Source organism: Osmerus mordax, chromosome 1 (genome assembly GCF_038355195.1).
Source record: "Osmerus mordax isolate fOsmMor3 chromosome 1, fOsmMor3.pri, whole genome shotgun sequence".
NCBI classification, from domain to species: Eukaryota; Metazoa; Chordata; class Actinopteri; order Osmeriformes; family Osmeridae; genus Osmerus; species Osmerus mordax.
In genome coordinates, this window is record NC_090050.1 from 4139088 (window position 1) to 4166610 (window position 27523).

The window sequence follows — 27523 nt, forward strand, 5'->3', positions numbered from 1 at the left end:
TCTGGATAAGAGCGTCTGCTAAATGACTAAATGTAAATGTTGGGACCCGGCGCTCTTGAGCGGTGGGACCACCAGACGGTTGTCAGAAGAAGACCGTAGGTGGCGGGTGGGGGTGTATTACGTCTATACGTTATACACGTATTACGTGTATGACAATATTCAGTGTCAAAATGTTGTGGAACATCTTCAGTCGCTCCGACATAAGAACAGGTAGGCTAGCGGAATTCCGCAGATTCCCGCAGATTTTCAGTCTCTGCGGAAATCTATGGAATTCCGCTAGCCTACCTGTTCTTATGTTGGAGCGACTGAAGATTTTCACCACAAAAGAAATTATGCGTATTATGTTTGGGCCTGGTTGTAGACTACCCAAAGTTACAACAGTTTAGCCTAGAAAGACAACAGAGATTTGATTGTCATTGCTTTAGGCATCATCACTTGCTGGAAACAATCCAATTGGCAATTCACAAATACGTTTTTTGGGTCCCTGTAAATGTAGTTGTTCTGTTTGGTGAATTGGGCCTTCAATTATGGCTCAGCCATTGTGCCTGTCATGACTTCTGTTATGAACTAAATGTCTAGTTGTTTGTGGTGGTAAGACAATTTAACAGAGAACCAATATAATACATTTGGATCAACATAAGCAATTGATAACATAGGAAACAGCAGACAAATGAAGGCTACATAATCATTTGAATGAATGTACCAGAGTATTGGCAATTTGTTAAAAAATAATGAGAAATTGCTATGTCCATAAGTGACTAGAATCGATGTTGTGGTGGTTGAACAAATTCTTCAAAGATGACATAATTTCAATTGTGCTCTACATGACCATAATCAAATCATAAACTATCCTTTTGCACAAATAAATAGATACTAAATATTTATTATTGATTATAATTAGCTTTTAACACAATTTTGATTTAGAAATATATTTATTGATACATTTATTCATTAATTATGGCATGTTTGGTCCTCCCATAGTTTGGGGCTGGGTGTTGACTATGTTGAAAATGTAAATTCAGAACTAAGTCGATGAGTGGAGTGTGGACATACAAGCTGAGCAAGGAACATACTGCATGCAAGACAGGGAGTCGTGGGTTTTCTTTGCCACTTTCCTCCTTGGCAGATATTCACCAACACAAATGTTTCATGATATTATCATATGGTTACGCTTGTAAACATTGTATTCTGCCATTCATTATCAAGGTTTGCTAGTAGATTTTAAGGTTGACTTTAAATTACAATAGAACAAAGCAGAATATATATTTGTTATTATTAGAATAAATGATATTTCCAGCTAGTCTTGAATTCACTCCAAAATAGTAATAGCTACTATTTTCTTCTTCTTTGACAATCAACTTTTTTACAATCAAATTTTGTGTCTGATATTGAGAAATTGTCCCCCTCTCAGGACATTGCCACCATGCAGCTGTGTGCCAACAAGCTGGACAAAAAGGACTTCTTCGGAAAATCAGATCCCTTCTTGGTCTTTTACCGCAGTAACGAGGATGGAACGTGAGTGTGCGCACTCGTGCATACGAGTATGTGAGTGAGAGAGAAAGTGAGAATGTGTGCACAGTATGCGTGTGATTGTGTCAAATGAGGAGAGGTATAGTCTCTGACTTACCAGCACCCTTCTCCTCTATAAACACCAGGCCCCCTCCATGTGATCCCCAATAAATCAGAACAACACACAGGATTTATAGCAAAAATAGACTACGCTTTTTTTTTTTAAAGGTCACACTAAATACTGTTCATAAAAGGATTTGCATCAACTAAAGTTAGGAAACAATGTCCCACCAATGGGGGTAGAATGACACTCCTAGTGTAGCATATGAACCCAAGGTTAGTGACTGTACTAGCCCAACAAAGCTACCTGGCACCCAAGGATGTAGTGGGGGCTAAACGCACGTAAACACCGTTTACGCACCTCCCGAAATTGGGAAATAGCGTTTATCCACCTCTAAATTGCAGAAATTGCATTTATCCACCTCTAAATAGCGTTTATGCGCGTTTACGCACATCTAAGTTCCCTGCGCCTCGTATTCTGCCGTTTGAATAATCCGAAATAAATTTGGTGTAATTTTAAAACACCTAAGACTAAATTTTATATTGTTTAACATATAAACGCTGTAGTCTGAATCATTTCATCCAATCAATGCGTTGCGGCTGTGGCGGCGACACCAATCAGGATCCACGAAGTATGTAGGGAGTCAGGTGGCTGAGCGGTGAGGGAATCGGGCTAGTAATCCGAAGGTTGCCAGTTCGATTCCCGGTCATGCCAACTGACGTTGTGTCCTTGGGCAAGGCACTTCACCCTACTTGCCTTGGGGGAATGTCCCTGTACTTACTGTAAGTCGCTCTGGATAAGAGCGTCTGCTAAATGTAAATGTAAATGTACACACTCGTTGTGGATTAGTTTACCTGTTCAGAATGGATTAATTAGCCATGGATATCAGGCAATTTTTGAAGACCATCGTGTGTGCGAGTGCTCCCACTCCCACAGATGCCCGCAAAAGGCCTCAAGTACAGATTGATCAATTCACGTTTGTAAACGTTGTTTTGGTTTGCACAACATCGCATTAAAACAGGGACAAAAGGCTAGCCTACTATTATTAACGTTCTTTTAATTACTTGAGCTCCATGCTTTCACGGACAAAGCTAACGTGATGTATGGATCTCATTCACACTGTGTTGCCAGGACCCGCCCTGTTCTGCTTCTGATAGGCTTGTAACGTTAGTTATAGCTGCGTTCCCCTCATATGATTGGTAGGTGAAATCAATTGACTCTGAAATATTAAACCGCATGCAAGTTCTCATTTTCTTTTTTCTCATGGCCGCACGCCGGACATCCGGTACGGTGCCGGAATACCTTAAGCCCTGCCCCTATGACACTTCACCCTACTGGCTAATCAATCACCGTTTCTCCACTTAACATCCCCACATTATTTAAAATGTTACCCCAGGTTGACCATGAGATAATTAACATTGTAATGGCCCACAACAGTGTCCATCATCTCCAATCCCACTTTCTGTGCACTCTGTGATCCAGGTTCACCATCTGCCACAAGACAGAGGTGATAAAGAACACTCTGAACCCTGTGTGGCAGTCCTTCACAATCCCTGTGCGAGCCCTCTGTAATGGAGACTATGACAGGTAGGTGTCATTTCTGACAAAAAAATCATATATTAAGGCAAGATTTATGACCTGGGGATAATCTATTCCCTTGGTAAACTTCCTTCGCATGTGTACTGTTCTGGGAACTCTCTTGGATTAGGATTACTATGGAGTTTGTCCCCCTTTGTAGGTGCCTACAGTACATTATATGTGACTAGTAAACTTATTGTGAAATGTCTCAAATATATTTATTTAGTAATATATTATATTAGTAATAGAAAAAAAATACATATTAAGTTATTACGTATTAATATTCATGTCAAATGTACTATATATCAAAATACATAAAACATTTAGCAGGTTCCCCCAACCCCCAAGAGGTGCTAACAGGGCTACCGCGGTGGCTGGAGGAGGAATATAGGATTGCTGTAATGCTCCGTAGTGGTCAAAATAATGCCAGCAGTCGGCCGTGCCATTTTACAGGACAGCACTGGTGTTATTGGGATCAACATGGAGTCTGTGCACTGTTTGCTGGAATACAGGCACACACACTCCTATACACACACATACAGTACATATACAAAAACAAATACACTCACACAACACACCAACACGTACACACACATTGATGTTGCTTAGGAGTTTCAATGCCAGTGGGCTCAGCTTTTTTGATTATTTTGTAAGCAAATTAATCGTTTTCTCCTTTTAATCATTCAAGGAATCACACTCACATTATCATTTTGATAGGCAGAATACTTCCAAACAAACACCATTTACTCAAGTAATGTTTTTCTCCCTCTCCTTTGCATCTTTATCCTCTTTTTCCTCCCCTTTCTTTCTCTTCCAATCTCCTTTTCTTACAGTTTCCACTTCTGTTTCTCCCTCTTTCCCTCTTGCGTGTGAAACATACATACACACACACACTCTTCTCGCTTATTTTCTCTCCTTTCTCTCCCTCCCTTTCTTCAGGACTGTGAAGGTGGACGTGTATGATTGGGACAGAGATGGAAGGTAGTTTGCTGTCTCCCCTCCTCCCTTTTCCCACTATTCATATATCTTCCTGTCTCAAGACAGCCTACAGCACAGACACTCCAAATCTCTCTCAAATGTCACTCTCCTTCCATCCCTGATTTCTTACTACTTATTTGAAATTCTCCTTCGTAGGGCACAGACAGATAAATTACACTGCAATTTATCTGTCTAATATGAGGGTTTGAGGGTTGTTTTCTACACTTCATTTTCATCTCTTTCCCTCTCTCTCACCCCCCTCATCTTTCTAATTTCCCCCATTTTCTCTCCCTCCCCCCATTTCACCATCCTATTTCTTCCTCATTCCTCTCCATCTACAGACCTCAACCCCCCCTATCCACACCCCTACAGCCAACCGCACCTACACCATATTCCCATGAGGACCCCATCAAAGATCAAATACCTTGGTGGCAATGTTGTCATGTAGGGCTTTGAGTGGTGATATTAGGATGGAGGATGACAGCTGTGAGACTTGGCACTTCCTGGTTTTCTCCAGAAAGGGGCCAAATGTATTAGTAATTGAAAGGTCATACAAAGCCCCTATCCAGAGAACTATAGCTGGCACATGTTTTTAAAACGTCTAATATGGTGCCCCTTTTGCCTTTCTTTTAAACTTTATATTTAATGGAATATATATCTCTATTAGATAGAGTTAATATCATCAGGGTTCTTGCAGGTTTCAGTAAGTCAAATTGAAGACCTTTTTAAGACATTATAAGACCATAAAGATTGAAATTTAAGACCTACACGACGCACTACCAAAAAAATATTCATTGAAAAAGCATTATTGTAATTTACAGATAAAGCAATCACATTAGTAACCTAATTGAATATTTTTTTGCCAAAGTTTGCAGCGAGCCTCGTACCTGGAGCTGGGTACCGCTTGTAACCAACAGCGGAAATCGCTGCGATCTGGCCATGTCTCGTTGAAAGTACATTTTCCCATTTTCCACACGTAGCCAAACTTTAACAAACTCTGAGGAGACGCGGACGTATTTCGCGGGAAGGTATTGCATATATCATGGGATTTGTAGTTTTATCACCGCGTACGTACCAACACCAATATCCCCCAGAAAGAACTACAACACACTGAACCAACGTTCTGAGGGCAGCGTTCTGATGGTTTTGTTTGTAGCAAAGAGCTCCGCTTTGTAGGCCATGACTCAATACTTTTTAGCGACTTTGTAATAACTTTCTGCGGCCAGCGTTTCTGGAAATGAACGAGACCTTGGGGGTATTCGTCGTAGCTCGCTAAGCGGTTTAGCGAGCTAATTTTCAGGCTAAGATAAAAAACGCCCCTCTTTTTGGTTCGTGGAAGCAACTTTCGATAAATCACCATAGTAACATATCAATTAGCACTAACCTGCTCCAGAGCAGGCTAACGTAAGTGTAGCTGGATAAGCTTGCCACACCCCCATAAAATAACATGGCAACTCCCTTTTTGAGAGACCCAGTTGACCAAGGAGCTATATTTTAGTTCGATTAGCTTTCCATACCAATAGAGTTCTTCGTGATTGCCAATTAGATCCTTTATTTCACACGGATGAGTTCTTGTTTGAGCGATATCGATTCAGCCGACATGGACTCATTTATTTGCAAGACCTTCTCGGGCCGTACATTGCAAATATCACACGCTGCAGCAAGCTTTATGCTTTATTATGAGCTTATGCTGCTGTATGTGAATATGTAACGCTATGTTTTACGAAATGTCTTGTCTTATTTGTTGTGCCTGTGCTTTTTATATGTTTCACTGTGGGAGAGTGGGAAACGTCATATTGATTCGTTTTTATGTCTTGACGTGAAAAAATTGACAATAAAGCTACTTGAAACTTTAACTGTGCTTCAGACTGCATAGCCTTGAGGTTTTTTTGCGTCAGGTAGGCTATAGGCTACATTTTTATACAGTATAGGCGATGCAGAAAACATTGGCAAAGCCGCAGCATGCGTTGCTGTAATCAAAGAGGGAGTCAGATGGCTGAGCGGTGAGGGAGTCGGGCTAGTAATCTGAAGGTTGCCAGTTCGATTCCCGGCCGTGTCAATTGACGTTGTGTCCTTGGGCAAGGCACTTCACCCTACTTGCTTCGGGGGGAATGTCCCTGTACTTACTGTAAGTCGCTCTGGATAAGAGCGTCTGCTAAATGACTAAATGTAAATGTAAAGAGGGATTTACACATATGCCTACATGCATATATACACATATATAGTACATGATATAAGCGCAGTAGCCTACATATATCCTCATAATTGTCTATGAATTTGTATCAATTAGATACTCTTTGGCCTTGTTTTTATCTAGCCTACTTATTCTGAAAGAGTTGAGATCATTATTTTCGCTAGCAAGATCTCATTCGATTTCCATTAAGCCTATACCAGCAGGCACAATTAAAGAAATGTGATCTGATTAATTGGGGTAATGAGGCACTTAAAATGAGCCTATACATTTCCCAACTTTCGCATTTAGCTTATCGGCAATTCTTTCCCAAGCTGCTTGTCTTGCTCTGGCAGCGGTGGCGGTGTTTGACTTAGCCATGATAATATGCTTATTGTCTAGAGACTCATTATAATAGTTTGCTCGGATGGCGAGAATAGCCTACCACCGCTCTCTCTTTGGTCTTTTCCGCCATCATACCGTTAGAAAATCACGGTTTTGGTGATCGACCTTTCCTGCCTTTCGAAGTAGGACGTGCACGTGCAATTTTCCTGATAAGTTTAGCCTGATTGAAATTAACCACATGATTTGGATGCGGATCAGCCGTTGACAAACCGATATTTGCTGTTCTCACTCATCTCGCTAATGTTAACGGGCTAAAGGGACAATTGATTAACTTAGTTTCAACCCTTACGACGAACGGGGCCCTGACTAAATGAAATTTAAGACCTCGGATGAACATCTGGCTGTTTTTAAGACATTTTAAGGCCTTAAATTTAAAGTTCTTAAGACTTAAGACGCCGCGGGAACCCTGTATCATACATACTGTAGAAGAGGCTAAAATCTGTAGGTTGCTATTGATACTGGTACAAGTCATTATTTTAGATAGCCTTTGAAGAGGAGCACTGGACTGGACCAAAATACGAACCTGGTGATTGAGGAAACATTCTGTATGTATTTGAGCAGTGACAGAACTATAGCCTGATCCATATGCCTCCCTGCAACTTAAACATCCACGTTTGATGACTCAACTCAACTGTAAACACGTAGCACAGCTCTATATGTTCCACATCAAAGGAGGAGCAGGACTGTTATGTAAATCCTCACTCCTCTCTCGTCCACAGTCACGACTTTATCGGAGAGTTCACCACAAGCTACAGAGAGCTGTCCAAAGGCCAGAGCCAGTTCAACGTCTATGAGGTAAATGGAGATAGAAGGAAGCAGGTTAAACATCTTAAGACACTAGGCTTTATTTAGTAAGACCCATAATATTATGTGTATGTGTTCATTGCAGTTGAATAGCTGGGACTATTCAAGCAATGGCTTCATAAATTGGCAACTGCCTCCGTTTTTTTTATTACACACCATATTCAGATTGGTGCCTTTATCGCCAATGTGTTCTTTAAGAAGACAGGTCAAGATTTAGATAATGTGCATGCATGTATTCCTATGTACACATTCTGTTAAATATAAAACACATGCATTATATAATTTGAAGATCCTGTAAAGTGGAATTGAAAACTAGTTTTAAGTTCACCACACCACAGAAGAATGTGTTATTAATTACCCATCCAAATTCAAATGGAAAAAAAAACAGACAAGTATGTTAAACTAGGCTTTGAAATCGTGAGAAAATGGGGGGGGGGTGTCGCCTGAAGGAGCTGAAGCTCCGCCTCTTGCTGCCTATCTACGACCCAGATAATGGACGCTACGTCAAGCCGAACAAAACAGTATAGAATTTGAATTTATTTCTTCAATGAGTGAAACATACAGATGCATATAAATGAAATGTTCCCCTGAGCTGTAATACAGGAGTAAAAATGGACACCAGAGACAGCAGTGAGCTCTCCAACTACTTCTAGCACATTAGCTACCATTTCACCAAAATACCATCATTCTACACCAAGTAGCCTAATATCAAGTTAGCGGTTACCATACATTACTTACTGTTTGTAAGTATGGGGAAACACTTACAAAACCAACACTGAACCTATATTCATCCTTCAAAAGACAGCCTTAATAATTGTAAATAAAACCACTTATAGAGCACCAACTACTCCACTGTTTATAAAATTAAAATTAAAACCACTAAAATTCAGAGATATTGTTGAGTTCAAAACTGCACAAATTATGTACAAAATAACTAATCAACAGCTATCAAACAGTATTTAAGGGTTGTTTCAAATGAGAGAGAGCAAACATCACTTAAGGCCGAATTATACTTCTCCGACTCCGTTACGGACAGACGGACGGACGGAGTCGGACGGATTGGTTGAATTTATAGTACTCCGAAGGCTGTGGGTGCTGAAAACAATTCACCGCCAGAAGAGTAGGTGGCGCACCGTTTTTTTGTAAGTCGTCGTGGAGTGTTTATTTACCTAGGTTATCGAGAAGTCGGAGCAAATTTACAAATCAGCCGTTTCATCAATAAAATACGCACATTTTCAGCAACTACACTGCCCATTTCTCGTCCCAATTTTATTCAGATGCTGATTTACATGTACTGTTTAGCTGAAATATGAATTGTAAAAACGTACAGCAATGGCGGTCAAAGGATTCTGTTCGTCCTGTTTATCACGGCAACCCTGCCCCTGAAGCAAGCGGTTCTTAATACTGACCAATCACAGCCAAGGGGGTCTCCGTAGCTCTCCGTCGCTCTCCGAAATTACTACGGGTAGTTAGAAAATTCAGGAGGTGCACGTCGAGCTCTCCGGGGCTCTCCGAGGGCTGACGGAGAGCTCGTAGAGGGCGTTCCACGGAGACAAGGGCGTTCCCATGTGTCCATTTTTACGAAAAACGCAGAAGCATATATCGGCCTTTAGACGCCTTACGTCCCCGACAAAAGGATGACGCGCGCTGCCCGATTGCCCTGCCTGAACTACGGCAACCCCGCCCATGACGCAAGCGGTTCTTAATACTGACCAATCACAGCCAAGGGGGTCTCCGTAGCTCTCCGTCGCTCTCCAAAATGACGACGGATAGTTAGAAAATTCAGGAGGTGCACGTCGAGCTCTCCGGGGCTCTCCGAGGGCTGACGGAGAGCTCGTAGAGGGCGTTCCACAGAGACGAGGGCGTTCCCATGTGTCAGTTTTTCGAAAAACGCAGAAGCATATATCGGCCTTTAGACGCCTTACGTCCCCGACAAAAGGATGACGCGCGCTGCCCGATTGCCCTGCCTGAACTAGCTGCGCTTATTTGTGTTATAGATTTAAATGGGATTACATTTATTTGTTATTCATTTACATACATTAGCTGACAAAGATGAATTAATTTTAAATTGTCTATATTTACACCCTAATATATATATATATATATATATATATATATATATATATTATATAGGGAATCCGCTACAGACCAGGCGTTATTCAGATGCTATTTTAAGGGCGCACTGCTGGCGAGGCCAGGGTCTTCTTCCTGCGAAGCTGCGTTACATTGTTTTGATTTATTGTATGGCTGTGTAAATTTTTTTTCATGTCAATGATTAAAAAGATTTTAAGAAGAAATCTATGTACGTGAACTTGATTTGTAACAAAATGTGGCAATTTTGCCCCTAAAGGGACATGAAAAAAAAAAAAAAAACGTTCTTGTACGCACAAGAAAGTATCTTCTCAGACACATATGGAGGCGAGGTGGAGGCTCGAAAACCACATTTTTTGGTGGCCGGTGGATCACCAATAAAAACTGTGCGAGTTGCAGCATATTGCTGCTGCCATCAACTGTGCCAGTGATACCCCGAGTTGAGATACAATTTGAAAACAAAAGTGTTTTGTTATGAACAGTATTAACGTTTGGACTGATAACGAGGACGTAGAGTGTAGCGATTGCGCCGAAGCTAACTGTATTTCCAGTTTTTGACATATGATGATATATGCACATTATTAAAGAAATATATTTGGTTACACTGTGTTCTGCAGTTATCTATAGGTAGGATATATGATGTTATCCTGTATTCCATGCAGTCAGGGCATCTTCTCCTCCTGCACCCATAGTGGACATGATGTTGAGACAGCGCTGAATTTTGAGTTAAGATTTGAGTTGGATTTTACAAGGTGTTTGTGGAACAATTATCACTCAGTACAAGCGCAAATAACACTGCAGGATTTAATCTTCATCAAGGCACTTCACCCTACTTGCTTCGGGGGGAATGTCCCTGTACTTACTATAAGTTGCTCTGGATAAGAGCGTCTGCTAAATGACTAAATGTAAAATGTAATGATAATGATGATATGGAGTGAAAAAACGTGTGTGATGAAAACAAAACATATAAATATTATGAGTAATCGTTCTTCCCACGTTTACTTTCTGCAGTCTGACTACAGTACGGTCATCTGTGTCGCCAATTCCCACTGTCTCCAAAATGTGCGTAAGTGTGGGGGGCCGCACATTCTCCCGTCCAGTTTGTTTCTTATAAATGTTTTGTGCGTACGCCACGTTTATAAATGAGACTCCTGGTCAAGACAGGTGTATCCCTTGAGCCAAAACAGACGACACCAGGGGCCTCTTGTATAAACGTTGCGTACGCACAAAAAGCTTGCGTACGCTGGTTTTCACGCACACTTTGTGATGTATAAAGATTTACTTGACGTGAGAATGTGCGGGCCGTCACGGAAAGTTTTAAGCAGACGTGAAGGCCAATTTATACTTCTCCGTTTTTACGGATACGGACACAGGGAATGCCCTCTCCAACGAGGAATTCCCTCTCCGTGCCCTCTCCGAGCCCCTCGGAGAGCTCTACGTGCACCTCCTGATTTTCCTGACTATCCGTCTGTCCGTCCGTCATTTTACGGATACCCCTTGGCTGTGATTGGTCCGTATTAAGAACCGCTTGCGTCAGGGGCGGGGTTGCCGTGATAAACAGGATGAACAGAATCCTTTGACCGCCATTGCTGTAAGTTTTTACAATTCATATTTCAACTAAACAGTACATGTAAATCAGCATCTGAATTAAAATGTGACGAGAAATGGGCAGTGTAGTTGCTGAAAATGTGCGTATTTTATTGATGAAACGGCTAATTTGTACATTTGCTCCGACTTCTCCATAACCTAGGTAAATAAACACTCGATGACGACTTACAAAAAACCGTTCCGCCACCTACTCTTCTGGCGGTGAATTGTTTTCAGCACCCACAGCCTTGAGTACTATAAATTCAACCAATCCGTCCGACTACGTCCGTCCGTCTGTCCGTAACGGAGTCGGAGAAGTATAATTCGGCTTTAAGAATGTGCGGACTGTCCGCAAAGTCTTGTCTGGCTCTGTAACGTGGCGAATTCTAACTGAAAAGTGCCAAAACTCACCAAACATTACAAAATAAAGTTTCCACTAATACGTTTATGACGTTGACTATTCAAAAAACATAAAAATAAAAGTTTGATCATTAATGTGGATGATAACATCAAAATGCCAAAACCCAAAACGGGAAATGCTGTATAGCCTTCTGTTTATTTCTTCTTAATTTCTGCCATAGTCCGGTTCTCTGAACCCACACCCTATAATAATAATAATGATTTTATTTGTAATGCACTTTACATTTAGCTAAATCTCAAAGTGCTACAGGTTAAAAAATAAAAAGGCTGCAAATAGTGACAGTTTTCCACTCCGCCGACTTTCTTTTGTCGCTAATACCTGATGACAGCCTGACAAACAGGACACATTTTCTCGCCTCCACCTCTGTTGTCAGAACCTCGATCTCACAGTCACCGTATTTCTTCAAATACAGTGCGGCGTTTATTAAATAACGTTCATTTTTGGTGCAGCGTTTATTCGAGGGCGGCGTTTATTCGAAGAAATACGGTAATTCAGACAAAGAAATGACCTCAGGAGCGCATTTATAGTCCATCTGCATATTCATTTATGGGAGGAGGCAAGGCTGGGTCAGTGGCTCGTTCATGTGCGGTCAATCTCACATTGATTGTGGTTTATAAAGGAAAGGTGCGCAGGACCTGGCGTACGACCGGTTTTATACATGGCCGTACGCTATCTTCTGGTATGAAAGCTGCGCAATCCTTTATACATGAGGCCCCAGACGATGACAAGTTTCTCGTGAGCACGAGAAAGTTTCTCGTGTTGTTGCTCCATGTGTTTTGGCTTCCCGCAATGTTTTTTGTGGCTATCTCATTGTTTATGATCATTGACCTATGCACTTTTTGTAAAGCTCTCTCTTGGAAGTCGCTTTGGATAAAAGTGTCTGCTAAATGAATACATGTAAATTTAATTTCACCCACGCCTGTTTAACCGAAGCTAATTTGGGTGGGTTTCTTCTCCCATTACATTACAATGTCACTTCCCTATCTTTTACGGCCCTGATGAGAACGTCGGTCTCCAAGGCTGTGAACCGCTCCTGGCATGCGCCTGGCAAATCCGCCATTATAATAGCAATCCACCATAAGCGCGCCTGCTCTTAAAGGGAATGTGAGATGACGCTTTGATTGGTTTATTGCACGTTACGCCCAAACCACACCTATGAGTAATGTAGCTACTTCAGACCAACCCATTTTAGATTTGCGTCGGACGCAAGAGTCATTTATCCCGCCGGTATAATAGCAAAAGCGCCGTAGTCCCACCCACAAAGTTACTTGCGTTTTGCGTTTGTTACTTGCGTTTCAGATCGTTAAAATAGGGCCCTTTGTGTTTGCTCAGGAAGCTGGAGGAAGAATCTTGCCTCCACAAATGTATGTAAATAGAATGTCTGTGTTTTTGTCTTATATCTGTATGCCTGTTTTCAGTTTGTCATGAGGGGTATTGTGTATAGACTGAAGAAAAAAAAACTGAACAAAATGTGTAAAAAATGAAGAGGTCAGATTCATATTCAAATGCACTGTGCAAGTAATGTCCCTATCTTTCAAGACTAATCCTTTATGTTGCAAAGCAATACATTTGTTAATTACATTCCGCATCAGCATCTACCAACAGGAAATTATGCTGCAAAGCTGATTTTTCCTCCAATGCACCACTGCTAAGATATTCTCAATTCCCTCTTGTTGTCAAGGTTTTGAATCCAAAAAAGAGAGGCAAGAAGAAGAAATACATCAATTCGGGGACAGTGAGTACCACATTGAACCATTTTTCCATCGATTTTACTGATGTGATTCATGGCGGTTTGTCATGTCATATGCAGTAAATGTATGGCTTTGGTCTTGCCTCTTTCACTCTTGTCTTTATTGGGTGTGCTCAAGCCTTCGGCGAGCACAACCATTGTTCTCTCACATATACAGTACCAGTCAAAAGTTTGGACACATTTTCCCGTGTCCAAACTTTTGACTGGTACTGTATATTATTAGGGTTCCTCCGGTAGGAGGAAACCTATTGTTTTTGTTAGTATTCTTATTATAATTTTTCCTCTTCTCCGTGAAATGGCTCAATAAATCAAAAAGTCCTTGACCCCGATTTTTTTAAATTTGGCCCAATGATACAACAGGTCACTCAATACTCCCAGACCGCTAATGGCCCATGTACGCCCATAGGTGGCGCTAAAAGCCACGCCCAAAGTCTATGTGATTTCCGCTGCCCCATTACTCCAAAATGCCTGAAAATTGGTATACATGCCTTATTTCTCATGGGGAACAAAAAAGCCGCAAGAACCCATAAGGTACAGCTAGATTTTGGTGGTACAACCTTCAAAACCATTGTCCTCATGAACCATAGATCCAATCGACTTGAAATTTGTTACATATTTGTAGAATACAGGTCTTTCTATATGATCAAATTAAATAAGGAATGCAATGCAAAATGGCTGAAATAAGTGTATTGATGTAAATGTCCACATTGCCACAATTTCTTTAATAAATCAAATATAATTTTGACTGATTTTTCAAACTTTATTGGCTTCAAGGTGACATCATTCTGAAGTACCATACGCAATTTCACCTTGATATGTCACAATATGATTGAACTAGAGAGGGTACAATTTCTGGGGAAATTGTAGGGTTTGCTTGCTTGTGTCGGTTGCGGTTGCAGAGGGGTCAATTTTTTTATGACATTTTTACAACTGATATTTCTGTATATTTTATAAAAAAAATGCATACTTATTATTTATAAAGATTACATAGATTTAAAAGCATATTTTTTGTGCCGCTCATTTACAACTCAAAATACTAAGAGTGAAGTGTAGAATGAAATAGTTGTCTTCTCATTTCCCCTGCAAGAGGGAAAGGTGATCGGCTATATAGCAGCCTCATAGTTAAATCAAAACGAATACATTTGGCAGACCGGTGTAAAAATTCTATGACTTAAACGTCAGTTTTTCCCTTCTCGTGATATTTTCAGGCATTTAGTACGGTGGCACTGAAGTGCAAATCACACCCACTAACATGAGTGCATCCCCCAAATGAAAACACTCCCCCTAAATACGAGTCAACTCCGCCCAAATAGGATGACTTGCTCACCTCCCCCCAATACAAAGACACGCTCCCCCAAATGGGAAACAACATTACATTAACTCAAAAACACATTACATTATCTCAAAACGGAAAGGGTAGGTACAACACTTTGTCGCTGAATGGATGCAGTAACTAACAAGAAATTTATCAACAGAAGTACAAAATGCAATAGCCTGACAGAGTTACGTGCACCAGGACATTTGTTTGCTATGGAAGCATGTAGCAAATAGTAGGCTACTTATGCAAAAGTATATATTGCATGCTAAATGTAAAAATTGATAGCCAAACAATTATCCTGGTCCACGTAACTCTGTTAAGTTGTACAAGTTGTACCTTGTTGTAAAGGTGACTAATCAGGCTTTCCAACGATATAAAATACAATACCAATTGGTATTATTGAAGGGGAGGAATAATCGACCGAAATAATGTTTCAGAACTTTTTTTGAGGGGTTTATGTGAGAGAACAAAGGTTGGGCTCTCGCCGAAGGCTTGAGCACACCCAATTAAATGTAATTGCTCCACAGCGTGCGTGCTCCAAATTCTCACAGACTTATCCTGCCCCTTGACACTAGGGTGACCACCTTTCCCGCTTTGCGTTGTGCCGCACAGAATTTTCACCCTTGTCCCGCACGTCGCATATTGGAAATGCTGTGCGATACAATAAGCAGGACAGGTGGTCACACTACCTGACACGCACATGCATCCTTTCTGGAAATTGCAATGTCTCGTGCATACTTATGAATAATTATGTTATAAAATAAAATAAAAGAATATAAGTATGCAGTGGCTTAACGACATCTCTGACGTTGATAAAAAACCAAACCGTAAAAAAAACGGTTGAAAATTGAGCAAGTTATGGTCCTTTAAAAAGTACATGTAGCACCAACACAATGTTATGGGTGAGCGAGTTAACTGTAGCAAGATGGCCGCAATGTGCGGACGTTCTAGACTCTGCCGTAAGATATCTAGCCTTTATATACCGTATTTCTTCGAATAAACGCTGCGGTGTTTATTAAATAACGTTAATTTTTGGTGCAGCGTTTATTCGAGGGCGGCATTTATTCGAGGGCGGCGTTTAATTAGTAAGAGAGATTTCGTGAATTGTAGCTGCAGTGCAGCCATACACAACTTTGTTGCTGGCATTGTGACAAATGAATCATGCAGCTAAAAACACAGGTTTCATTTAGGCTACTACCGCTGACCTCCTTGTCTATTCTTTGTTTGTCTATGAGTGCGGCAACTCCCTTTCTCATTGGCAATCAATTAGGTGTGCGTTCGTAATGCAACTGTCTCAAATACAAGTGTTCTACATTGTGTAAAAATCTGAAGCAGCATGCCTAAACGTTCATACACGTTAGCTTTCAAACAGAAAGCTGTGCAGAAAGTTATGTACATGTGTAATAAATACTGGGGTTGAATTTAACCAATTAAATAACCGTTTTCAGATTTCTTCATTTTCATTTTTGGTGCAGCGTTTATTCGAGGGCGGCGTTTATTCTAGGGCGGCGTTTATTCGAAGAAATACGGTATATCTATGGGCTGACCAAGCTCCCACCCTCACTCCTTGGTTTTTAGCTCCTGTTTCATTTAGCTTCCAATCGCAGCTCGCCGTTACGAATATAAATTATTTTTCGGTGGCCATTATTGTTTTCAACTGGAATCGCCTGATGGCCGTGTTGGAGGCAGCCACGTTCGGTAAGTATTTTCACCTATTTTTACCAATTGTACCAATTGTGTTGGGTTGCGGCCCGGGGGAGGGTGGGGTGGCACCTCGATTTGCGGCCCCGGGGGGGGCGGGGGGGGGGGGGGGGGTTGTTGATACATCTCGCCTAGGGCGCCGAATGTGCTAGGACCGGCACTGCGCATAGTCATAGCAGCCATATCTTGGTTGCATCATGTTCATGACATAAGTTCACCATTTTCCAGTTCAGTCAATTCTACACCAAAAAAGTTGAGCAGGGCAGCCTTCAAGAGATGTGGGAATTGTGCTTTTAGCCAGATGGTCCGATCATTTTTGTGATTTGTGGAAAACTTGCAATTTGAGTGAGAGTGCATTGTTTTGACGTTAGCCTTAGAATCAGACTTCGGTCACTCACTGGCAGTGTGTAAACAATTTTGTATTTCACTCAATTCTACTCCAAAAACGTCAGGGAGGACTGCTATTTGTAGACACAGGCTTGCTGAAGATAGCCAGTATCTAGGATTTTTCAAAGCAAGCCTGTTTTATTCGTCATAGCCAGGCTAGTTTGGCCCGTTTCACTCAGTCAGACTATTTAAAGGTCTCTGACACTCAGAATCACTGTTTACAGGCAAAGGTCGAGCTGGTCTTTGGTCAGATGTGTATATTGACCAGTTTAGAGCTAAATACTCTTGCCAGAGCCTGGAATTGAACCTGTGTTTTGAGTGACTTTGCATGGGTCTCCATTAGGTCAACACATTTGGATTCAAGTTCAAGTATTGCCACTGCATTTCACAGTCAAAACTGAAGTCTGTATCAAGTGTAGATGTCTGTATCAATCTGCCTACCCTCGAGGACCTGCACACCTCGAGGACCCTGAGGCGAGCGAGGAAGATTGTGGCCGACTCCTCCCACCCTGGACACTCCCTGTTTCAGTCACTCCCCTCCGGCAGAAGGCTGCGGTCTATCAGGACCAATACCTCACGCCACAAAAACAGTTTCTTCCCTTCCGCTGTTGGCCTCTTCAACAAGGCCAAGGGACCACACTGACTCAAATGACTTATTGCTTAAAACACTCTGCTTTTGCACTGCACCACAACATGGAACTTGTACATTTGTATTTTTTGTAATATTTGTATTTTTATATTGTAATTTACGGCAACTTATATTTATCCCACTTAGTACTGCTAGTTTATGTACCCTTAGTATAGTTAGTCCACATATTTAAATTTTAGGTATATGTTTATTGTATGCACCTTCCTGCCAAAGCAAATTCCTTGTCTGTGCAAACTTTCATGGCGAATAAATCCCTTTCTGATTCTGATTCTGAAAAGCTTAATTTTCACAACTGACATGGACTTCATTAGTCACTTTACAGGTCTGGAGGGTCATGCAGAGGCCTGCTCAACAGAGTACAACAGAGGATGCTGAGAGCAACAACAGAGGATGCTGAGAGCAACACAGACCCCATGCTGGACTACCCCTCTCTAGCTGGACAGCTTCTCTTCAGCCCTGACCCCAGGACACCTTCATCCAGCTGGCCTGCCTTGCCTGCAGGCCCTGCCTGCCAACCCTCCAGAGACAGACAGTCACCCCACAGACACAGTAGCTCTGCAGACTGCTTTTTTGAGGAGATTGATGAAAAAGGACAAACCAACATTTTCTACTTTGATGAAAGTCTTTCATCAAAAAGACTTTCCATGTCCTAGCATGCCAAGCTGCTGACTTTTAAGTGTCTTAAGTGATGAAAGCAGTTCAAGTGATAGACTTTTGACGTGAATCCAATGATTATTCTTCTGAAAAAACACCCAAGAGAAGTACTGCTTCTTGGATGATTTGTGCTCCACAGTACATCTCACACATTTACTTTTGTTTCCATGGGATTCATGAGCTTTTGGTGTCCTACAAAGTAAGGTCTCAGGTTCACATCTAGCCAGCCAGTCTTTGGGCCTGTCATAATTTTGTGTGTAGGCCACATATATGTAGTTATGCTAGTTTGAGACTACAATAGCAATGGAAATAAGAGGGAATGCACTTAAGAGGGCGGCTTTGTCCACATACAACAAAGTAGGTTTACTTTTATCGGACAAGAGGCATTCCATGAGTGCTGACATTTAACTGCCTCAGACAGCATAAGTCCGCCACTGGGCCTTATGAAAAGGTCTTGATTTGCAACTAGGGGATGTTCTAGACCATGGGGGCCAAGCTGGGGCCAGTTGTACTGTTGGAAAGGCCAGTTACATTAAACACTATTGTTGTCATATAGTTTTCTTCCCAGCATTGCAAGCACTAACAGGCAAAAGCAGTGGCGCTCCAGAAATGTTTCATAGGAGTGACAAAAAAGAGAAGCAGAAAAGTGCAACACCCTGCCACTACCATTATCTATAATTCACTTTCCTGAGTCTCATCTGTGTTGTATGTCTGCAAACTGCTTGTTGTGTTCGTTCAGTTATATGTTAATGTTATGGTTTGTTAGTTAATATAATCTTGTTGGACACCCTGATTGTGCATGTTGTGTAGTTTAATAGGACCAGAGAGTGGGGATAGTGTGCGGGCAGATGTGTCTTTATATAAAGGTGAAATGGAATAAGAAATGCAATACAAAATGTCTGAAAGGGGTGTATTTATGTAAATGTCCACATTGCCTCAATATCTTTGTGTCAATAAATCAAATAACATTTTGACTGATGGTTTTTCAAACCTTATTGGCTTCAAGATGATGACATTCTGAAGTAGCATGTGCAATTTCATTAAATTTCACCTTGAAATGTCAACCGTTTCTTAACCTTTGTCCCAAAGCTAATACTCTGCCCTTTCTATAAGATCTCAATAGTTGGTGTGTAGCAGAGAGGATAGAGATACTGACTTGTAACCTTATGGTCATGAGTTCACATCCCCATTCAGCCTATTGTTGTTGGCCAAACATGAAGTAGTTTTGCTCTCTTGTTGTCAAACTCTCGATCTTCTACAATGTACATTTTTATATTTTACGGAGGAGCCCGCATCGCTGCTTGCAGCTATATTTTATTATTATTTTCGCTATTATTCGCTTATTATTTCTAAGGATCCCTCAATATTTGGACTACATAGACAAGGTTCGTCTTGGTCTCGATTGTGTTGCTTCTATTTGATTTTCGTTCCGTTGCATGGTTTAGGTAGCCTGGTCCTAACCAGACCCTCGTACATTTCATTTGTACAGAGGGTCTGGGATCGCTCCATTGACAAGCGTTAACTTCCTTGAAGGCGGGTACTCTGTTGAAGTTTAAAACTATTGGATCTGCCCAGAGCCACTCTGATCTGCCATAACCAATCGCTAGCGTTCGCCTTAGCCAACTCCTTCACCATGGAACTAGCTGCCGTAGCTGGAAATCAAACTTTTCCCGAACCCCTTTGGGAGGAGGGCCACAACACCATGACCACCAACAAAACTCAGCAAGGATTGTTCTTGCTCCGGCTTTAAATTATGGATATTTGGCAGCGTTGCCACAACCACAGAATAGTGAAGGATTCATATATCTGTGTCTATTCCAATATGTAATGATAGTATTCAATGACACAAATCTGTGTTCTAGAAAGAGTGGTCTGGTCCCATAATATCAGCTTTAATGCAGCAGTTGGAAATCAACAAGTACAGAGCTCTGGGGTTGTCTACGTTTCCCTACCCGCAACAGAGTTTGGGCTGGTTCACGAAGTCCAACTGGCTATCTTTCCCTCCCCCAGCATATCATATACAATGCAATTGAAAACACAAGTATCAAAAAAGGGTTGAGCTTGTTCTCTCGTGCATCAGGGAGTTGTTCTTGCCTACGCGTCCCACCTGCTCGGGTGCCATCTCCACCCAGTTTCAAGGTTGTTTCTGAAAATGAAGAGATAGAGACACAAAGAACAGCCTGCTTCCCACACTCAGTGTGAGACCCAATGTTTAAGCCTGAGCACACTTCTAAGTTCATAACTTTAATAAGCACAATGCATAACTTTAATAAGCACAATATATTCTTTAATAGCTTCGCTCGCATCTTTCTCCGCCGCCATTACTGAACTACAACTCAAACTAGTGCACAACATCAACATCATCGTTCTCAGCCACTCCCTGTTCGCTGATTGGACCTGCAAAAAAATTGTTTCTGAAAACCGACTGATGCACTAAAATCCCAGACCTAGTACAGAAGCAAAATCCAAATTGAGCGGAAGTACGTAGGAGGGCAGAGCCAGGCTACTAGACTGAGACCAAATGGCATTTGGCATTGTTACTGACAATGATCGCTTCCAGCAAACTTCTTTTCAATTAGCCATTTCCCCCCTAAATAAATGTCAAGCTTATTTAAGTTTTTGGGGGCATATTTTCAGTTAGCAGATGGTACTGTACTGTTTGAATCGCAATTCCATCTGAAATACTGCCGGTGACAACGTTGTTAGTTCAGCTTGTTTCAAATGGGGTTCTTAATGAATGAATGCAATATGAGTAGGCTAAATGCTTGAAAATATCACTACAAGGGAAAAACTTAAGGTGACTTTTAAGTCATAGAGGTTAGGACAATTTACACCGGATTGCCCAATATCTTCATTTGATCCAACTTTTCAACTGAGGATGCTATAGCTTAGCTATCTCTATTCCCTCTTGAAGGGGAAATGAGAAGACAACCGTTTCATTCTACACTTTACTTTTTGTATTTTGAATTGTAAATGAGCAGCAACAAATGTATGCTTTTACATTTACATTTAGTCATTTAGCAGACGCTCTTATCCAGAGCGACTTACAGTAAGTAATTCCCCCAAGGCAAGTAGGGTGAAGTGCCTTGCCCAAGGACACAACGTCAGTTTGCATGACCGGGAATCGAACTGGCAACCTTCGGATTACTAGCCCGATTCCCTCACCGCTCAGCCACCTGACTCCTGACTCCGCTTTTAAATCTATGCAAGCTTCATAAATAATAAGTACGCATTTTTATATAAAATATACAGAAATATCAATTGTAAAAATTACAGTTAATAAACGGAACCACCTGCAACAGACGCAAGCAAGCACACCCTACAATTTCCCCAGAAATTGTACCCTCTCTAGTTTTATCTGTTACACATGCTCTCATTTTCCCTCTTTCTCTTCTCTCTCTCTATCTTTTCTTTAAAGGTGACTCTCCTGTCGTTCAAAGTGGACTCGGAATACACGTTTGTGGACTTCATCCGGGGAGGGTGAGCCCTACAACCCCCAACCCCCGTCCACATACAATATATTAATGTCAAGGCCTCTTCGATGTTGACACCTTTTTTATAGCATTGATAAGCCAATGGAAATATTGCTCCGCTAATCATGAGTGGCTTCAGTTGCTTTGTCCTCATAATATATCTTATTCATTTTAAAAGTTGTAAAAAACATATATTTGTTGTTGTTTCTACTAGGACACAGCTCAACTTCACAGTGGCGATAGACTTCACTGCCTCTAATGGTAAGTATGTTCAAAATGACCCATGACTCTTGGTCCCCTAAAATGTCATCTAGAAAAATGTATTTTATATCATTTTGCTATTTCACTTTTTATTGTTATTAAAGTTTAGGATTTTTTTTTGACAAATCTTTTTTTGCCTAATTGATATTCCCCAGCACCCCCTCATAATTATGTGATTGTGAGAATACTCATGTTTAACATGACAAGTGTGTAAAATGTGGTTGGGTTTAATTGATATTCCTAAGCAGAGTGCGAATTATACAATGACGATCAGGGGGTCAACTTTTTCTCCAGGGCGTGTATTGACCCCCCCGACCTGTTGTTTTTACCTCTTTTGGGGGGGTCCAAGTCTTAATTAGAGGGTTCAAACCCCCCGTAATTCGTACCCTGTTCTTAAGCATTTTATTAAGTACATTATCTAAGTCGCCTGATTTCCAGTGACCAAATTGTAATTGAACTCACGCATTAGTACTCCCTGGTGTCTGCTGGACTGACAGATCCACTATGTCATCCACCCCTCTAGAGAACGGGAACCCTACACAGTCCATGGAGTAAAATTAACTTCTTATATATCCCCTGTTCCCTTCCATTGCTCCGGGGAAATAACTATTTCGCAGGTAACCCTTCCCAGCCCACTTCCCTCCACTATATGAGCCCGTACCAGATGAACGCCTACGCCATGGCCCTGAAGGCTGTCGGGGAGATCATCCAGGACTACGACAGTGACAAGATGTTCCCTGCCTACGGATTTGGAGCCAAGCTGCCCCCGGATGGCAAGATCTCTCACGCATTCCCACTGGTAAAGGAGGGAGGAAGGGAGGGATGTGGATAGGTAGGTGGATTGGTAGTAATGGAATGAGATGGGGAAAGGAGACAGGTAGATCGAAATGGAGGGGAGAGAGAAGAGATGGTGAGGGAGTTGAGGAGAGGGGGGGATGGGAAGGGTCAGAGAGAGATGGAAAGGGAGGGGAGACAAAGCAATATAGAGGCAGGAGAAAGAGATTCAGAAAGAAAGACAGTGATTCAGAGAGAGAGAGAGAAAAAGAGAGGTAGATGGGGAAGGGTGAGAGGAAGAGAGGGTGAGAAAAAAGGTGTGGGGGGGGCTAAGGAGGATGACAAAGTGGTGAGGAGCCAGGAGAGGGGGTGGAGAGCAAAACTGACAGAAAGAGATGGAGGAGGAATGTACTTCCATTCCAAAAGTAACAAGCAAGTTGATGTCAATGTAATTTTTTCTAGTATATGTATTCCCCCCCAGACATGTGTTTTTGGGGGTCAACTTTGTCAACAAATATTATTGAAGGTTATTGGCTATCCAGAACTTGTTTATCTGTACACAATCTGACAGATAAGGCAATAATCTTCCAAAATCATTGCCAGAATCTGAAATAAACCCATCTGTCAGACGCAAGACCTCACGGGCTGCTGAAATTGAGCCCAGTTCTATTTTGAAGCTCTGATATGGAGAGCTGAAGGTCCTGCCAACTAAACATGGCCTCCGCTCAAACTAAACCTAAACTAAACCTGCGCTCAAATAACTAGACATGGCCTGCGCTCATTTAACTAAAAGTGGACTGCACTTACATAACTAGACATGGACTACACTCATATAACTAGACATGAACCGTGCTCACATAACTGGATATGGACTGCAGTCTTTAAACTGGACATGGACGGTTAGCTTGGTCCTAACCAGACCCTCGTACATTTCATTTGTACAGAGGGTCTGGGATCGCTCCATTGACAAGTGTTAACTTCCTTGAAGGATCTGCCCAGAGCCACTCTGATCTGCCATAACCAATCACTAGCGTTCGCCTTAGCCAACTCCTTCACCACTACTGTAACGGAGATAGCTGCCATAGCTGGAAAATCAAACTTTTCCCGAACCCCGTGGGGAGGAGGGCCACAACATCATGGCCACCAACAAAACTTCAACAAAGATTGTTCTTGCTCCGGCCTTTAACTTTTGGATATTCGGCAGCGACTCCACCGCCATTACTGAACTACAACTCAAACTAGCGAACAACATCAACGTCATCGTTCTCAGCCACTCCCTCTGTTCGCTGATTGGACCTACAAAAATGTTGTTTCTGAAAACCGACTAATACACCAAAATCCCAGACCTAGTACAGAAGCAAAATCAAAATTGAGCGGAAGTACGTAGGAGGGCAGAGCCAGGCTAATGGACGGTGCCCATACAACTATAAAAAACAAGTGCTTAAAGATCCTGTAAAGTGGAATTGAAAACAACTTTTAAGTTCACCCCACCACAGAAGAATGTGTTGTTAACTACCCATCCAAATTCGAAAAAAAAACAAACACCGACAAGTATGTTAAATTAGGCTTTGAAATCGTGAGAAAATCAGCAGTCTTCTCTGCTTGAGACTGGGTGGGTGTGTCGCCTGAAGGAGCTGAAGCTCTGCCCCCTCACTGGAAGGCGCCGCCTCTCTCAAGTACCTACGACACAGATAATGGATGCTACGTCAAGCTGAACAAAACAGTATAGAATTTGAACTTATTTTTCAATGAGTGAAACATACAGATGCATATAAAGGAAGCTTGTTCCCCTGAGTTGTAACACAGGAGTAAAAATGGACACCAGAGACAGCAGACAGTGAGCTCTCCAACTACTTCTAGAACATTAGCTACCATTTCACCAAAATACCATCATTCCACACCGAGTAGCCTAATATCAAGTTAGCGGTTTGCACTAACTCATAGCAGAGATACCTCTGGAAAAGTTATCTAGTATAATTATAACAAGCACACAGAACTGAGTGATGAACTGCTGGCGGCGGTGGATGGTCCAGGTGCGACCGGAGGATGAACGGCCGGGAGGGCGATGCTCGGTACGGCTCCGCGCTGCAAGAGAAGCAGTGTGTCTGTGAACCCCGTCTGTCTCTGGTCCATTCTACGGTCTAACTCCACATTTCAGTGCGACAAAGTTTTCGCGCTTTGCACATGCTTTCAGGAAGACGCATTTTCTATAAACCGCACCCCACCAGAATGGGAGCCTTGTGTTTGTAAATCTGAGTATAAATCTTACTGGAATATATGCCGCACTTGATACAGGAACAATGATACCAAGCAATGCATGAGTATAGGCGATCTTACAGCATACGGTTGTGTAACACACTTCGAAAACGAAAGTAAGTAAGTGCGTAATGTATGTTTTCTATTGCCCGAGAATTAACTAATTCCTCTCCAAAGCATAAGTTATTTTTCCGAAACGGTAGCTAGCTATCTTTAGTTAGCGTCTGGGCTAAGTTAGCTAACATAATACTGCTACATGCTACTACCATGCTAGTGTTACTTGTTAGCCTTCTTGTTAGTACATTTTCAGGGTATATGCAGGAATCCTGAAGTAAATTTCAATACCTTTTTAAGACTTTTTGAAGACCTAAAGTAAAGTGTAAACCTTACCCCTTGCCCAGGGACCCAAATGTGCTAGGACCGCCACTGCCATCGAGGCTACGCTAATCTTCTTTTTACAATATGTACAGTAAGCCTCACGGTTGTTTTCAGTGACAGGCTTCAGCCATTGTATAAACTCAATCCGGGGGCCGGCCTGGAGGCTGGGCAGAGGGTCGGGGCAGGTCCGGTGGTCGACCCGGAGACAGGGCAGAAGGCCGGCGGCCCGGAGGCCGGAGCAGGTCCAGGGAACCACCCGGGGGCAGGACGGGCACAGGGGACGGGCACAGGGGACAGGCACAGGGGACAGGAGCGCGGACGAGGGGGCGCCTGGGAGCGCGGACGCGGTGGCAGGCTGCGGCCAGGAGTCCTCGGGCGGAGGAGGCTGCAGCCAGCAGTCCTCGGGCGGAGAAGGTGGCCAGACGTCCTCTCGCGGAGGAGGCGGTGGCCGGGGCACAGGGCAGGAACGAGGCTGGGGCACAGGGCAAGAACGAGGCTGGGGTACAGGGCAGGACCGAGGCTGGGGCACAGGGCAGGACCGAGGCTGGGGCACAGGGCAGGAACGAGGCTGGGGCACAGGGCAGGAACGAGGCGGGGGCACAGGGCAAGAACGAGGAACAGCCTCGGTGGTCTGGGTGCTGGGCGGCGCAACCTTGTTCGTCCGGGCGCAGGGCGGCACAACCTCAGAATGAGGCAGGGGCACAAGGCAGGATCGAGGCAGGGGCCCAGGGCAGGACCGAGGCTGGAGTACAGGGCAGGAACGGGGCTGGGTACCGGCGGCAGGCGGCCGAGACTCCCCGGCAGGAACAGCCTCGGTGGTCTGGGTGCTGGGCGGCGCAACCATGTTCGTCTGGGCGCAGGGCAGCACAACCTCAGGATGAGGCAGGGGCACAGGGCAGGATCGAGGCAGGGGCCCAGGGCAGGACCGAGGCTGGAGTCGGGGTTCAGGCTGGGGCTGGAGCCGGGGTAGGAACCAGGACTTGGGGTGGGCCCTCCACTGCAGGCTTTGGGGTCCACCAAAGGCCAGGCGGGTCCCTAGGAAAGGGTTGGGTGAACTCTCTGCTGGGTCCTTTCTTGGTCTTGTCCTTCTGTCAGGGTGTGAGGTGGGGTAGGACCCAAACGCACGAGAGATGCGAGGCATGGTCGAAACAAGGGTTTTATTTCTAAAAAACGGAAACAGACAGGGTACTCACATGGACAGGTATGGTAAGGACAAGACAAAGACTGGACACAAAACAGAAACCTAAATACAAAGAACCAAACGACACAATGACGCTAACGAGACAGGTGAAGACAATGACAGGGAAACACTAGGGCAGGACAAAAAACTGAAACCGGGGGGGGCACGGCTGTGGCCGTGACAAATACATTTTAAGACCCCACGGATACCCTGATTTTGAAGCCATACTAAAGCGTTTGTGGCATAGTTTTTGGCCATCGGAAAATATTCAGTGAGAATGTTCGAAATCGCATATGCGACGTTATGCTGTGAAACCCGCATTCGAATGATCACATGTGCGACACTAGTCCTTAACGGGTTAATGTGTTATTAGGGTTCCTCCAGTAGGAGAAAACCTATTGTTATTGGTGGTATTATTATTATGTTGGTGCAATGGGAGTCAGGGACCAGTAATGTAAAAAGTTGAGACATTTGGCATGTTGAAACTGCATAGCGTTAGTAACTACCATACCAAACATGGTCCACGTGAGATAATAGGTAGCGCTACAGGCCCACGCCCCAATATGTCAATTTGTCATTTGCAGGCCATGAGTCCCAAAATTGAGTACATATGCCTTACTGCTCATGAGGAACATGAGGACTCAAGAACCTATAACGGCTGCCATATTGGATTTCTTCGGTACAATAAAGATTTGTCCAAAACTACACAAATCTTCTCCTCATGAACCGTAGCTCCGATTGACTTGAAATACGAACCTGATTTGTAGGACATATGTCATTCTATAGGGTGTGAAGCAATAAGGAATATATTACAAAATGGCCAACTTATTAACATAATGGTGAATTTGCACCTGTGGCACATATTTCATGTGTCCATAAATAAGTGCCACATTGACCTAGGGACTTGATCTGTTCCCCACACGAGGTAAACACTACAACATGTTACCATTTGCAAAGGCAACTTCATATCTCCAAAATTATTGAATTAAAGGGAAATATGCCTTATTTCTCATGGGAAACAGAATAGCCGTTGGTGACCCATACAGTCTGCCATGTACTGTGAACATTTTGAAAAACTAAAAAACAAATATCTTTGTATGAACCATGACTCCAATTGACCGAAAAATTGGGATGTGTA

At 42.8% G+C, this 27523-nt stretch overlaps 1 protein-coding gene across 1 annotated transcript in view; it reads left to right on the forward strand.

The window, feature by feature from the left end:
• LOC136948744 (copine-9-like) overlaps positions 1 to 27523 on the forward strand; it is a 248155-nt gene that overhangs the window by 159373 nt on the left and 61259 nt on the right. The window contains exons 9-16 of the mRNA XM_067242751.1: positions 1412 to 1515; positions 3053 to 3157; positions 4088 to 4129; positions 7421 to 7496; positions 13286 to 13339; positions 21482 to 21543; positions 21751 to 21797; positions 22415 to 22596. Of these exons, the coding sequence (XP_067098852.1) occupies positions 1412 to 1515; positions 3053 to 3157; positions 4088 to 4129; positions 7421 to 7496; positions 13286 to 13339; positions 21482 to 21543; positions 21751 to 21797; positions 22415 to 22596 (672 nt within the window). The remainder of the gene's footprint in view (positions 1 to 1411; positions 1516 to 3052; positions 3158 to 4087; positions 4130 to 7420; positions 7497 to 13285; positions 13340 to 21481; positions 21544 to 21750; positions 21798 to 22414; positions 22597 to 27523) is intronic.